This window comes from Carassius auratus, chromosome 24 (genome assembly GCF_003368295.1).
Source record: "Carassius auratus strain Wakin chromosome 24, ASM336829v1, whole genome shotgun sequence".
Classification (NCBI taxonomy): Eukaryota; Metazoa; Chordata; class Actinopteri; order Cypriniformes; family Cyprinidae; genus Carassius; species Carassius auratus.
Window position 1 is genome coordinate 17,553,970 of NC_039266.1, and position 16,157 is coordinate 17,570,126.

Sequence of the window (16,157 nt, forward strand, 5' to 3'; positions counted from 1 at the left end):
CTACACCTTGCTCAATGTTCAATCAATCAACAGGGAGAATCCAAACCACATCTGTGTACAGATCACACATTCCACAAGACAGACTGGCTCCCTGAGTGTGTGGGTTTGCTTAGATATATTCTGATACAACTACCCTTGGGGATGTACTCAATGGTAAAAGTCATTCATATAGATATATACAGTTTGAGTTGTAGTTAGTCCAGCAATTGTAATTCACTTAATTAAAAAAAAAATCGAGTTATTAATTTATGTCATCTTCACATTGCTTTATTTGTGGCACTAAAGTTGCATACCATAAAAATGTGATTAAAAATAAACTTTTACAGTTAAATGCTCCACAGAGGAGGCATAGATCTATATTCTTTTTATATATATATATATATATATATATATATATATATATATATATATATATATATATATATATATATATAAATGCATCCAAGAACATTAATGCATTTTTTACACTTTAAACAGGTGAAATTGTTTTGAATTGTTTTGTATTTTTGAATGATCAAATATAAAATAACAAGTGTGAAAACACATTTACATAGCATAAAGTTATTTGCTCAAAAAAAAAAAAAATGTGTAAAAAATGTAAATGTATTAAAAATAAAAATATTTTTTAATCTGATGCTATGGGCTGAGGTAGGTCAGAACTGCCAGATTTTACTATGACTTTTAAGTGGCTTTTTATACAGCAATTGAAGCAGATGTTGCTCCAAGCAGACTTAACTTGGCTGTGTAAAGGTGCCTTGTCTGTAAAGTAGACATTAAGCACTCTTAAAAGAATTCTGCTACATCAAAGGTTTAAAGGATCCTATTTCAGACTGCAAAAGAGCTGTGACAGATAACTGAAACCATGTATTACACATACACACAGACAGAGAAGATAATCCATGGAGGATGAGCTGGCATGTTGTGATATAGGATATAGGCCATCTGTGTGTACAAAAGATTAGTGGTTTCAGTTTTTAAGGGGGGATTGGGTGCATAAGATGGATAGTTAAAGAAAAAAAGATGAAGAGAATGAGGGGAATATTATAGTGATGTTAAGGAGGAAAGGTTACCTGTGCTGTAGACCAGCGGAGAGACAGGACTCTTCTGAGGCAGCATGCTTTTCATACGGTTGGCCTCCTCTGGATGGTTAAAGCGAAAGATATAGGATTTACCCAGACAGAGCGTGTAACCTGCAGAGAGGAAAATAAACAAATTAGTGTTCACATCACTCGTTGAAAATGTGAAATAATCAACACTGAACCCTAGATGTTTCACTTTAAATTAATCTTTCAACTTCAGCATTCAATTACTCTGCTTGTAAGTCAGCAGGGCTGCAAATTCTGAATAAGAAAAGCTTGTTTCATCATAAAAACTGATTTATGCATCAGTTTTTCCTTATTGTCTCTTTGCAGAGTACTACATCCTGAGGGTCCGGGTCTGCTCTTTCCACTAATCTGAAATCAGAGACCACAGAACGGCAGATGGATGCAAGCCCGGAAAAAAGTCATAGAAAGCGGAATAACAGCTCATGGAAAATATGTAGGACCTCTTTTTCCTCCTCAGTGAAACCCCAAAATATTTGCCTCTGTGGTCTTTTCACTGTGAGGATCTAGGAGCTGGTGTGAGCAAAAACAATTCAATTTTGAATGGGAACTGTCTGTAAATTATCACTGGTTTTCAATGCAAACACATCTTTATAGAAGCCTAATGAAAGAAACTCTTCTAAATTATTTAACCAACTTCACATTTTTAGTGAAATAAGACAAGATTTTCAAAAAATGAGCTGAAATGACTTGTTACATTTAGTAGATTTTCATACAGTGAATATTATTTTCCAGCACTTCAGTCACTGACTGAACCACATGCTACAACACTGAAGAGCTCACTGAATGTCCAGTCATGTGTGTCATTAACATGCCAAACCCTTGACACTCAGTCTCCTAAATCTGTCTCACACATTCCCGGCTTTGGTACACTGGCAGAACATTTCTCCAAAGCTTTCTCTGGACCGCCCTTTAATGCATCACAGAAAAATACAGCTTGAATCGTGGCTGGGATGCACTGATTTCATAACACCAGATGGACACAATGTGCAGGAAAATAAAACCCTGAGTCAGTCAACACACTTCCATAGTTATAGGCATAACACGTCCACAGAAACACTCACGAAACAGAAACATAAACAGGCACACGTGTGTGTGTGTGTGTGTGTGTGTGTGTGTGCACACGCTCGTAAGTGTTTAGTCTACACAGCTGTGCTCCTAAAGCTAAATAAATACACTTTCAAAAGAACAAAGATGTAGACATCTAAGCTTGGCACCCAAGGTGACTGTATTCCAATTATGTTTCATGTACTTCCATGCAGAATACATCTGTGTAGGTTCATAAAAATGTTTCCAAGACTTTCATTAAAAAAAGTTTACACTTGTAGTTTACTGCAAGTATTTTTCCCTACTATTTCCTGCCCTTCTGCCCCACAAATGAATCCACAAACACAGCTGCTGCATCTTATAAACACTCTCTTCTAAACTCGGCTTGGATTAAAAATGAGAGTCCTTTGATCACAATCAAATGTGCATGTTACTTTATGAACAGTTCCCTGTTCAAATTATTGGATTAACCCAGCACCACAAGGAAACAATCTTCTGGTACAAATAAAACATTTAATATATCTGTTTAGCTCTATAAATTAGAGGGAAGAAACAGTTAAGACCATAGCATGGATATAAGGGAACTGTTATTTGATAGTAAAGAAGAAACCCATTTTCTGGCCTTTTGCTCAGGAAACATGATGGTCACAGTTCATGTACTGACGTGCAAACACTAAGAAAACGACAATCACATACTAAAGTTAACCATATGATACTCTAAAACAATTTGTGGAAAGTTAAATTATTATATATACATGCATTAAAACCTATTTATTATTGAAAAATAATAAAGGTTTAAAATGTTAATCATTTAAAATAAAATAAAAAATAGATTACCAATTTAATAAGATAACCACAATAAATCTGAATCAGCCGAAACAATATTATATTTTAAAATATGTATTTTATCATGTTATACAGTCCACCCTGACTAACAGTGTAATAAGTTGAAGCAAAAGCAGTCTTTGTACTTGACAATCATTTACATACAGAGATAAGCTGTGGATTTCTAAACTAGTTTCAATTTGTAACAGACAGATGTGGGAATATTGTATACAGCGCAAAAAGTGTTTTCCCTTATAGCCTTTATGACGTCACGCACGCCAATAAATTTCCATGTTAAATATTGACATTTAATTTTAAAATGATGAAATTAAGAAAAAAGAAATATAAAAACTAGTCAGCTTGTTCAAGCAGCTAAAAATAATTATTTATTTTAAGTGACACTGTGACTTGATACAACAAAATAAGAAATTTCTGTTATAATGGAAGACGCTATGACGCTTCGATGAATGTAATAGAAACATTCGCGTCTTTGACTTGCAATGTAACAGACTAAGTCACATATCTAATCAATTTGCTGAGGAAACGATAAATAATAAAGGAAAACAAACCTTTTAGGAAGTCCCATTGAGCGAGTACCTCAAAGGACCATCGGAGCTTTGCAGCCAATTAGTGTTTGAAGCCGAAAGCTATGACCCTCGTGCGTTTCACTGATAAAACCTCGCGCGTCTCACGCGACGCTTCACTGTCCTCTTCTCCTGTCCTGAGGTAAATGAGAATAACGCAAACGCTCCACACCCAACCTAAAGGGGTGGTGCTCTTTACATACTCAAATACAATCGGCCGGGACGTACAGCTGTTTCACAGAAGATGTAACTCGCTGTAGTTGAAAGAAAGTCAACGCTTTACGTTTTAATGATGTGTTACTATGAACACGGGTAATGTCGAATTTTGCCCTGTTCGTTCATAGCTATCACTTTAAAAGTAAGTGAAAGGGGAGATTTAACCCCACCCCTCCATTTTCTTTGTCTACCTTCTCAGAGATAAAGTTACCTGAGAGAACCCCCAGTGAACAACTTGAGGAGAAGAAACAACCCACAAACTGTAGATTATAGAATCAACCAAGTTTATATGTATTTTTCAAAGATATTTGTACAGCCTCTGCAGGATTTGCCTGTTGAGTAATAATTTGTGCAACTCTGACTGAAATCAATGGAAAACCATTTTTCCTCTTACACAAGACTGAGCATAATCTTTTTCAGTTTTCGGACCTCTCCACATCACCAACGATGACAGCACAAAACTTCCAGCGCACATCAATCATTATGCTGTAGACAATGAGTAGCCTAATCTGATTTCAGTCTGGCCCAAAAGTCAACAACATTGAAAGTAACATTGAAAATCATGCTTTTAAACTTTCTTAAATCTGTCTGTCTGTCTGTTTATCTGTCTGTCTGTCTGTGTATACACAGTTTTCCCCCCATATTCTTTTTAAATCCAGAGTCTGTTTTCAATAACAGGATTTCTGCTGTTTACATACCAGACACCTTAGTCAGGATTAGATCAACAGACTCGCATAGTCTGGAATTGTCTAATAATGGACTGAGTCTGACACCAGTCAGAAAATTTGCCAATCAAATGAAGTTTTGCAATTGCCTGGGCTGAAGTGACGTCCCTTGTTGCATCGCAGTGAGTGGAGGAGCTCTGTTGATTATTACCAGTCCTGCTCTCGTGCTCTCAACTTTAATCTAATTGACTCAAAGCATTTAAAGTCAGGGGAGGTTAGCCTCAAATATGCCTCTATTTCTCATTAACAGAGCTTTTTTTTTTTTTTTTACAACTAGCATGTGTTGTCGTTTTACAATACAGATGTATAAAATTAGTTCTTTCAAAGCTGGTCTCTCTGTAGTTTTCTAATACCATTCAAAAACAGAAATAAATTTGTCTTCATTTGCATCACAGTCATGCCTATTGACAGTCCCTCCAACAGCAACAAAGACCGAAGAGGAGGACACATTTCCCAGACCCGTCAATATTTACACTTCATGACTGAAAAGTGTCAGTATAAGTCTAGTGAATGTTTATCTGACTCGCTCTCACTGAGGTGTGAAAGAAAATAAGCATAGAGAATGATGGATCGTTTGTTGAGGAACTCGGTGAGGCTAAAGAATGGAATTATGGGAAAATACAACCTTGGGGGAAGAAAAGCTGACTTCGGTAGCTCACTCTAACACTTCTGGAAGCTCTGAGTCACAGTGTCGCATTAAGAAAAGATCCAAAACCACACCAATTAAACTCTGTGTGACGTCCAAAACCAAGACCCTGCTGGAAAGACACATTATGCATTTCCAATACAGAACACACTTCATTCCCAGGGCCTAAACCTCTTCCCCTTTTCATTTACTCAGACACTGTGTTTTCCAAAGTAAACAAACAAAAACATGCATGCTTTAAATGCATTTTCACTGAAGCGCTATCATACACCACCAGCCCAGCTAGCTTAGTCGGTAGAGCATAAGACGTAATCACAGAGTTGTGGATTTGAGCCCCACGTTGGGTGCACCTATTACTGCTATTTCTGGAGCAGTTTTGGTCTAATGGATAGAGAGTCTGATTTGTAACCCGAAGGTCATGGGTTTGAGTGTGTGTGTGTACTTGGATGGGTTAAATGCAGAGCATAAATTCAGAGTATGGGTCACCATACTTGGCCACACATCACTTCACTCTCATACTGTAATTACCTTGCGTGAGTTGTGTGGGCCTAGTAACAGGAACTCCATCAAGTGAACACAGGTGTCCGCATGGGTCAAGAGTGATGACCCCTCCTCTGTTCTCAATCCTGCAGTGTTCTGCTTCAATGCCGGGACCCTCAATAGCAATGTCCTGAGGTACAGGGGCATCGTCACGGCCTATGCGCGTTATTCCTGTAATAAAAATCAATACAATTTTTAACTGCTTTTAGTGCTGCTGTGAGTTTGATTTAAAATTAATGTTGACTGCAAGAAATGTAAGACTGTAAATGTATATTCCTGAAGTGTGGTTATCTATATTTAATCAATGAATTCATCCATAAATCCTGCACATTGTGCTGCTGTTAGTTCAGCCGACAGGTTTATTCAGTGCCAAAAAATACTCACCAACCTCTGAGGCTTTACATTTTTACCTCCAGGGGGCTTTTTAAATTGAATTTTGATGAAAATGTACAATTGAAGTAGGCTTTTAGAGTTGTCTGCAATGTTGAGGTAAACCATAGCTAGGGCTCCAGACTAAATATTATTAAGGAAAAATATTCTAAGGGTTTATTTGGTGTATATTTAGTATATATTTAGTTTGAAATTGTACTCATGTTACTCAGTTTTACAAAAACGTTCACATCAATATACTATACAATAACCAATACTATTTGAATATTTTTTATTTCAATACATTTAAAAAATACAAAATTCACTCTACCACTCATGCTTGTGTGTTTGTTGAATGCAGGAACCCCTTGTTTGCGCTCTTGACATTTTACAAAAATGAATCTGAAGTCATCTGGATTGTTGCGAGTGACGAAATGTTTTATAATAATAATAAATTGTTTTTTTTTTTAATTGTTTTTATCCTTATTTTTTTCTAAATTTAGTCACAGTTTGGAGACTTGTTGCTGACATGGATGAGTAACTGTTCAAAGGAATGGTGTGTGTGTGTGTTTATGTTTTACATTTCCACTCTTCTCTGACCTCTGCTGGCTCACACACTCAACCAGTGACGCAAATCACCCCCTTACAGCCTTACTACAACACCTCACAGTCTATTACTAACATATATGGTCAAATATTTGCTCTTTTATATCAAAACATAATTACACTGCCTCGAAATAGCAAGTTTAAAACATTCTTTGTGTGTTCAGTACTATGGCGGTACTGTATTACTTGTGACGTTATTACTCCGTCCCACTGGGAGGAAGTCTGCATGACTCCTTGTCCTGTCTCTATTCTGATAGGATGCACACTTCATTTCCTGCACCATTCTCAGATTGCATTCCAGCGTTTACCATGGTGGCCGTGATAAGAGGGGTGAGGAATGAGTAAGGGCCATATGCACAGATGTGGTGTTTTCAGAACAGAGACAGGTGGACCCTTCTTATTGTTTCTTTAATGTAAAGATTAAATAAGATGTACCGGTTTGCAGCTTTACATCCCATTCTTCCACCCTCTTCCTCTATGATAACCTAAGTGCACTTACAAAGGCAACATGCATCCACTGTTTCATGAAGGCACACATAGATAGAGGCGCTTATTTACAGATCTATTCTTTGCAAGCTATTGTTCATGGTTATTTGGGTTTGAGGGAGGGAGATCGGGAGATAGACAAACTCAAACATAGAGAGAGAAAAAGCACATACCCTCCTTTAAAGGTAGTAAAGTTATGGCTACACTGAGTCTTCCGCTGCCCAGGCTGACCAGGTGAGGGGTCGCGGTTTGTACTTTCAGTCCTTTTCCTGTGTCAATCAGGTCCAGTGGTGGACTCTAAAACAGTGCATTACAGCTCATTAACAGTTCCTACCTCAAAGAACCGAAGATCAAATGGTTCACTAACCTTAGGAGAACCAAGGCTCTGATCTGACTCAGGTTCGAGGATACTCGCTGGGGAGTTTGGCTCTGTATCCTGTACCACAAAAGAAGAACAAACAGCTGATATGTTTAAACATTTACATACTTGTTGTATAAACATCAAAGGGCTTTACAGACTTAACTCCTCAGAAAATATGATGTGTACTTAACCAAGGTATTTTGTTTACAATTAAAATGATTCTAACATTTCTATTCACTTACTTTCACTGTTTCTTAAGAGGAGCACAAATACAAACTTGGAAAGCTTGGAAAGCTGGAAAGTTTTTGTAATGTTTTAGAAATGTATTTGATCAAAAATACAGTCAAAACAGGAACATTGTGAAATAGTGCTTCCATTTAAATAACTGTTTTGTATTTCAATATATTTTAAAATGTAAATAATAATAAATCAATTTCTCTGATGGCATTTTAGCCTTCAGCATTCATTGTATGTAAAAGAGCAGAAAGAACATTGAACTACTTATTTTGTGTTCCTGAATTAATACTTTAAGATTATAGAGAATCATGAAGGTTGTGGAACCCCAATTGTCAATTGTCCTTCCAACATTTGTCTGTATGATGTTTAGAAAATTATACTTTAATATTTACTCCAACATGATGTTTTAGATCATTTAAAGCCAACATTAGCAAACAATTTCTGGTTATCTATCAGTATCGAGATAAGAAAAAAGCTATTATGTTTAATGGCACTCCAGTAACAAGATAGGTACAGCAAAGACACCCACAAACAGCCCCTGAGGGCCATAAACATCAGAGCAAAGATTCTCTCACTCTCTAATCCAGCAGCCACATGTAAGATAGGTTGGAATGTGTGTGAAAACGATCCCAAAGGAGTAAAAAACAGAGGGGTAGAAAGAGGCAGGAATGTTCCATGCCTATTATTTCCCACGAGTCACTGGGAGTGTTTGGCATACCATGCCAATGGAGATATGGTGAGAAATGGCCTTTGCCTCGGTCCTGCAATCCCAGATTTGCAGTTATAACAGAGAAGGGCTTATGTACATTTCTTCTAACACTGCTCAAATACATACATATACATAGACAATGATGTTGCGAAAAATATTTGGACACTTAAGACTGAAGAGTTAAACTCTAATAATTTCATTGCATTAGAAACCCAAAATATCAAACCATGTTTTTACAAATGCTAAATGCTGTTGGAATGCAGAATTAGTTTCAATATGATTTTTAGTGAAGTCAGTTTGACTCAGTTTAGGACCTTTTTGTGTTGAGTGCCTCTTGAGTGTCCTCATACTCTTTTTGGGTTCTCCAGTCCTGAAAGCAGGAATTGCATGTGCCATTCCCGTTCAGCCTGAGAGGAACATCTGACCATTACCGCCTCACGCTGTTCCTGTTTCCTCAGATACAAAACTGACTTCCTGAATGAGGTCATTGCTGTTCAAACACCCTCATTTCCAATCCTCACGCCAGGGTCATGCTATACTATACTACTGTTTGTCATGTTAGTAACATGTTAGCAGTACAGTTACGCTTGTACGTTTATACACTCTATAGATATAGATATGTGTTGTAGTTATTTAATAAACAAACACACAAGGAATGGAAAACTTTTTAGTCCTGCTTAAGTTCACTATTTCTGAAAAGTTTGAGGTACGTTTTTTTATGCTTTTGAACGAACCATAGATCTTTTGCCATAATTATTTTAATCAAGAATAGGTATTTTATAAATATTATAATATTATTACAATTTAAAATAATGTATTTTTGTCACTTTCGATCATTTTAATGCAGTCTTGTTTAATAAAAGTAATCATTTATTTAACAACAACAAAAAAAAATCTTACTAACCCTAAACTTTTGAATTATAGTGTATTTGGATAAGGTTGTTTGTACTATAAACTCTCTTGATTTAAGGTGAACAGAAATTAAACAACACTGCATTCAATTCAAACGGGAGGATAATTTACTTATGTAAATAAGTTCAAATTTAAGTACTTTACGTCCTTTTAGATATTTAAGATCCTAAGTTCACGTCTGGCCACATCCCAAGAGGGCACTTGACAATAACATGACCTACTTTACAGCTCAACAACAACTGCACATGAACCATAAACCCCTTCCTCAACTTTCTTTGCCCTCTTTCCTGACAGGTAGACAGGCCTGTTCCTGCAGGAATGTCCCAGTGTTTTGATTCTGAGAGCTACTTTGGTATGTCATCCAAGGATCAAAATACCATCTACATTCCTCTCTAGCACCTCTCCATTCAATCAGCTCTTGGGATTATAGATGTGGGCAACCGTGGGGTAATAAGGGCAGGTTTGCTGTTTAAACAATGGCTGATCTTTATTAGATGACCCTTTGACTATGGCTTCAGTCATCAAACCTCTTGATTCAGGTGGAAGCTGCAATGTTCAGGCATGTTCAGACATTTACAGAAAACAAAGAAGCCAGACTGTTCATAAAGGCTGCGGACGGTTATTTACATGCAGGAAAGAAATCAAATGTGGGAAGGAAGAGGGGGAGAGTGTTAATTTGAAAACAATATTTATTTTATGAGCCACTGAGACTGGGTGTAAGATAATACTGTGGAGACAGACTCAGACAAGAGTGTTACGAGAACATTGAGACTTTAGATCTATGATGAAGAAACAGAAGAAGCAGGCAAGGCCAGAATTTGACACAAAGGGCTTTTTGAGACTTTGTGCTTTACGCAAGATATGATGTGGGAGGACATTCCTGGCAACTCCATCGACTCAGCTGTAACGCACATGAATGATCAAAGAAGGATCACACATTCAAGTCTCACCCAGAGCTGCAGGACGGGTGGTGACAGCCACACACAAGGTTAGGATTTCTGTGGATGGGTGGGAGATTTAAAAAGGGAAACGGTCTGTCAAGTTCCCCCTGTTTTCATTCCCTTCCCTCATCAGATTTAACAAGAACACTGGCAGAAACACGGTCGCTTTCCAGGTCATTTCCAAATGTGTTTGACGCAGGCTGATCTTGGTTGTGATGGTTGGGTTCCTTTTTCTGGCTTACATATGAGCTGTGTTCAGAATGGAATATTAGCTTTCTATTTACTGTGTACTTTATTGTCAACTATGGTCCCATGAAGAATCTTTATAGGGTGGTCATATGATGCGCTTTCAATTCTTCCTTTCTCTTTGGAGTATTAACAAACTCTTGGTGCATAAAGAAGATCTATAAAGTTACAAAATCCAACACAAAGATATATTCTTTATAAAAGTTAAGAGTCAACCATGCCTACCTTAAACGGCTTGGTTTAACACGCCCCCACATCTACATCACGATGTGGGAAGATTTGCATGACATGCACAGCCTAAATGTTCACGCAAAGAAAGATGGCTTAACTTTTATTCTCGCTGTTGCCACCGCCGCTGCCACCATGCCGTGGAGACGAATCACTGAATCAACATCTGATTCACTTAACTGATTGTTATACAGTAATTATTTTCAGTGATGTCCATGTCGAAATGAAGCTTTCAGATTTGAACACGATCTGGGATATTCATATATCCTTAGATACAAGTAATGTCATGAATGCAAGCTTTGTGTTTGCTCTGAAATGATAGTGCCATGTTAAAGAGATACTTAGACGTGTTTGCCTTTTATTAGGGGTCCTCACCTTTTGATTAAAGGTCAAGCTCTCGCCTCATTATACAGTATCAGCATAGAAAACCCATCTGATCTCTCAAAGGTGGCGAAGGAGCAATGCTTATTTAGTTTAGTCTGTCACATGTGACAATGATCTCATTGTGCCTGGACCTCAGCTTAATATGGGATTCCCTTCATGGCATGCAGCTCATTTACGAAGGGTTGAAGCAGCCCCTTGCTTCCCCTGGACACACTCAATGATGCGAGATCTTTTAGGTACAGACAAACCCCTCTCTGTTCTGCATTTCCTCCCCTTCTAGTCCTTCACTGACTATCAGGCCTCTGAAAATCATTATGTTGCATTAGGAGGGTGATATTAATGCTGTCATGTTTAAAAATAACAACAGTTAACTATAAAGACCATAATTGCGACAGCAATTTGGAACATTTTGTAGTGGTAGGGTGAATGTGACTTGCAGATATAAATTGCTTTTCAATTAAAGACGTGAGGAACTGAATAAATAATTGGTCTAATGCAAGATTTCCAAAATTGTCTGAAAAAACACATTAAGACCTTTTAAATCATTAGCCTCAAATTCCAAAGTTAACAACTGAAAGAGTGTGGAATGTTGTCACAGCTGTGTCTGGCTGCAGGAATAAGAACGTAAGGAAATCCACATAAGGCTGCAAAACCTTGCGTAATATTATTCTAACAGTATTCCTCTAAAGCTCTTTAAATTTCAATGCCATAATATGTATTATTTTACACATAAAGCAAATTTAAACAGTCAGTCTATTTAAATACTTGTTGAATGTTCTACATTGTACAAGTTAATGTTGTGTACATATAGCAAGTGCCACAAAATTCATACCAAAAGTTTTGTACCATTGAGAACCAATTCAGAACATAAAAATGTCACCAGATGGTTGAAAATGTTCTTTATTGGCCTCTATGGTTCCATGTAGAATCTTCAACATTCATGGAATCTTTGCATTCCACAAAAGGTTCTTTAGATTTTTTTTAAATGTTCTTCACACAAAGAACACAAATATTTATCTTAAAAACTGCACACTCTTTGGGGATCTCACAATGGTTCTTGTATGTCATCACTGTGAAAGCTCCCATATGGAACCAAGAGAGTATGTTTGGTCCACAGTAAATCATCTGATGCAGATGTTCTTTTCTTGCTGCCATGGTTATACTGATTGCCAGAATCATCACTCAGAACACGTGATTACTGTCTTTGTAACATCTGAACCATCAATAACCCGTCTTCCAATAGCCCCTTTCACACTGCACGTCGGACCCGCAATATTTACGGAACATTGCCGGGTCACCTTCTGTGTGAATGCAACCACGTCCCGGGATTGATTACCGCATTGAACCCGGGTCGGAGACCTAGTAACATTGCGGGGTTTGACCCGGGACGATCGCTATGTGAACAAAAGCCAGATCTAATTCGGTGTTGAAGTGATGACGCGCGTTATCGCACGACTCTTTTACCGGCTGTTTTGAAGGAAGACCAACGTTCATGACGAAAACATATGTGCAAACTGTAATGAAGCAGAGATCAGTTAGTTCCTCACTTTCCGCACTGACGCAGAGATCATTTGCTTGCTTCAGTGAAAGTATAACGTGCCTAGCGTTTTCGACTCGTACATTACACGTCACGCGCTGATGTCACGTGTCGTCACGGGATCTTCAAGGGTTGTGTGTGAAAGCACGCACATATACTGGGTCATCACTGGCAGTGTGAAAGTGCAAAATCTAGCGACACGGGAACAATTGCAGGAACACTTCACCTGTGTATTTGCTGGAATGGCAGTGTGAAAGGGGCTAATGAGAGCTGTGTGATTCAGTCAGTGACATGTCCACTGTTTTTACAACTATAGCATGTTTTCCACTTATAGCATCAAGCATCCCTCTCTTTATCTGTCCCCGTGTTTATTTCTTTGCATCCCCTCACACTGACTCATGCAATAATTGCTGCTCTTATGCATGTAACTAACAATTGTGCTCTGAGTGTCATAGACTGTTACTTTACAACAAGAACATCTGGTTTGATAGTTCTAATGCTGTTGTTTGTGCACATAAGGGTCATTTAAGTCAAATAAAACAAAAACAAAAAAACACAATATATCCCTCAAATCGTTTGTTTGGTTCAGTTTGATTATTCTTTGTTGAATGAAGGTACCTTACACCACTAGTTCCTTACCTGTTTGCTTTCAGATTGTTTTACAAATGGGCTATTTCATTCTCTGGTGTTTGATGTTTACTGTATGATGCCTATCTCTCAGTTCAGAGTCATGATTCAGTGCCCATGATGAATTCAACAGACAAAACACCTCTAGACCCATGCCAAGTCTTGTGCCAAGAGTCGATCATAGATTAAGTTTAATAAATACTGCAGCCAAAATAAACCTTATCAATCATATTTATCAGTATTTAACTTACAAAATATTAGACATAAGCTTACAATTAGGGACACTTTTAAAAAGAAAATGATTTCAGTTAATTTTGTATTTACATGAATCATTTGTTTATTTTTTCTTTCATAGAAAAGACTGAAAGTTTTTACATTATGACAGAAAAAGAGGAATTTCAGATGTCAATAAGCAAACTAATCATTTTGTGAAATTTAAAAACCCACACTTTCCCATGTGCCATAGGATATGTGAAGAAATATATTACCATAAATCATATAGATTGAAAGATTGATCTTCCAATATTTCAAGTTACTAAAACAACAGCTTTCTATTAAATAGCTAAAGTTTTATTTTAAGGACTATTTTGTGTAAAACAGGAAAAAGTCTCACCATTGCTGAAACGATGTCTGTCATCTTGAATGGCAGCTCCAAAGACACTTCCACTGAAGCTGCGTATAGCGCTCTTGCTCAAATATCCTGTGCGCTCTCAAATGTCAGAAAAGAAAGGGAGAGCAAGTCTATTCAATATTTTCCTTTGTCTGTAAACTCCAAAAGCTCCGCCGGGCGTTATTGATAAAGCTGAAAATAAGAACTCTGTCACAAATAGTTATTTTTCAAAGAAATTAAGCAAGTCGTGTGGCTCTTGGGTGACTTCAAGGCGCTGTCCTGTCGCTCTTGGCCAGCGGCGACTCCGCTGTGCTGTGGAATGCGCAACAGCTGGAACTAGACCTTGCGCTGAAGTGCGCATGCGCCCTGGTGCTAGCGGCGCGTGCAGTTCAGCCTGCACTGACAGCTCACTTGTTCTTGTGACATGGGACAAAACATTCACTTGACTTTAGTTTTTAAAAGCAACAGTTTGAAATTAAGCAGAAATTATTGATAAAATGTTAAACAATATTAACACAAACTTACGATTTCATCTTATATATATACGTTTTATGTAGGATTATGTATATATATAAAAAATACAATTAAGAAAAAGCAAAAAACAAACAAACAACAACAACAAAACTGACACTAGCTTGCTCTATTTTCTTTTCTATTCTGTCTGTTTTCTTTTTCTTTATTATATAATAATAATAATAATAAAAAGAAAACTTGTAATGCGTTAAGGTAAGTGAGACTTGTTATAGCCCTTGTGTATCATTGCTCTTTTAATGATTTTAATTGATTCCATTGTCTTCATTTGTAAGCTGTGGTTAAAAGCGTCTGTTAAATGTAAATGCAATTTTATGAGTACAAACTTTTCTTGCTAGTTTACTTGGCAAATTCTTGAATTTAGATTTTTGAATATATCAAATACCCAAAAGAGGATTTCCTCCTCTCACTTATTATTTAAAAGTTAAGCTGTCAACTCAAAATATACACAATGAAACATTTGTTTATTTCACATACACAGTCTACAACGTGTGTCATAAATTTACACCCACCACCGTTCACACCCAACATCCAGTTTGTGTTTCGAGGTCACGTGTGGCTGAAATCTTTTGATAAACAGAATGCTCCAGTGCACGCTCCTCCAATTGTCTTTATGTCCAAAACAAGACAACTGCCATTTACCAAATAAATAATTCAGCAGTGTAACTGATGATGCTATTTAAAAAAAAAAGAGCTTGGGATCACCTGTGCTGTGCATGTATGTTTGCCTAAAATGACATCATTAATGTGTCATTATTTTTTATAGTTCCTAAATGAGCTGGACAAACAGAGGGAATGGAGAGCTGGATGACCTTTGGTCAGTTCACAGATGGCCTGTGTTCCCCATACAGCCTCCCTTCACCCTGGAGACCAGGGGAACCCAGCAGAACCCTCAAACAAAGAGACAGAAGCTACGAGCGTTAAGCCAGTTACAAAAAACACTGGAAGAAGTCCACTGTACCCACAAGGCCACAGCGGCGTGTAATTACACTGCAGTTAGTGTCCCTTTATATAAGTTACTGCATTGCTGCCGACATGAAAAAACACAACAACAAAAAAAAACACAACCCCTGACATTCTTTCAGGACCTGGAATGAAATAAAGAGTGGGAGTGAACAAAAGCAGAGGCAAGAGTGTGAAAGAAAGGAATTTAGTTTGAGAAGGTCTTAAAAAGACCACTGGGTCACACTTTCATGGAAAGAACAAAGAATGTCATAATTCTAAAATGCAGCTGACCAGGTCTCTGAAATTTGGCAAGATGTTTTTTAAAGGCTTGGTGTTACATGTCAAATCACTGATATAAAGTCCAAACTTCTGACCACTAAAAATCCATTCATTCTTGGGACTGATTGATCATAGGCCTCATTGATCTGAGCTGACGCACCTCCTGAGCCAAAATTATCCACAAATAATGCTTTTGCACTCCTAAACTGTGGTGCATATAAGCTCAGATCAATGAGGCCTGTGATCAACCCATTCCAAAAAGAAATATAAATCCTGTACAATTCGAAACAAACAAATAAACAAGGAAAAAAAAAGTTGATTTAAAGATTGCATCCAAGATTTGGTGATAATATAGCATAATAAGAGATTTACAAGCAACTGGTTTTTTGACCAGAACACCAAAGAAAGCACAGCACAGGGGTTAGGACTTTGGAACCCTTAAAACACAATAACATGATTATGT

The 16,157-nt window shown here is 37.4% G+C and overlaps 1 protein-coding gene across 4 annotated transcripts in view; it reads right to left on the minus strand.

Annotated features, from left to right (window-relative positions):
• LOC113042486 (pleckstrin homology-like domain family B member 2) overlaps window positions 1–14,264 on the minus strand; it is a 42,301-nt gene extending 28,037 nt beyond the window's left edge. For 3 of the 4 annotated variants that reach the window (XM_026201373.1, XM_026201374.1, XM_026201372.1), the window contains exons 1-5: window positions 13,943–14,264; window positions 7,515–7,583; window positions 7,321–7,444; window positions 5,675–5,857; window positions 1,071–1,190 (exon numbers count right to left, since the gene is read on the minus strand). In XM_026201373.1, coding sequence (XP_026057158.1) covers window positions 1,071–1,190; window positions 5,675–5,857; window positions 7,321–7,444; window positions 7,515–7,583; window positions 13,943–13,966 — 520 coding nt within the window. In that variant the 5' untranslated portion in view covers window positions 13,967–14,264. The remainder of the gene's footprint in view (window positions 1–1,070; window positions 1,191–5,674; window positions 5,858–7,320; window positions 7,445–7,514; window positions 7,584–13,942) is intronic. The other variant, XM_026201375.1, reaches the window with a different exon arrangement.
• Between the last annotated feature and the right edge of the window lie 1,893 nt (window positions 14,265–16,157).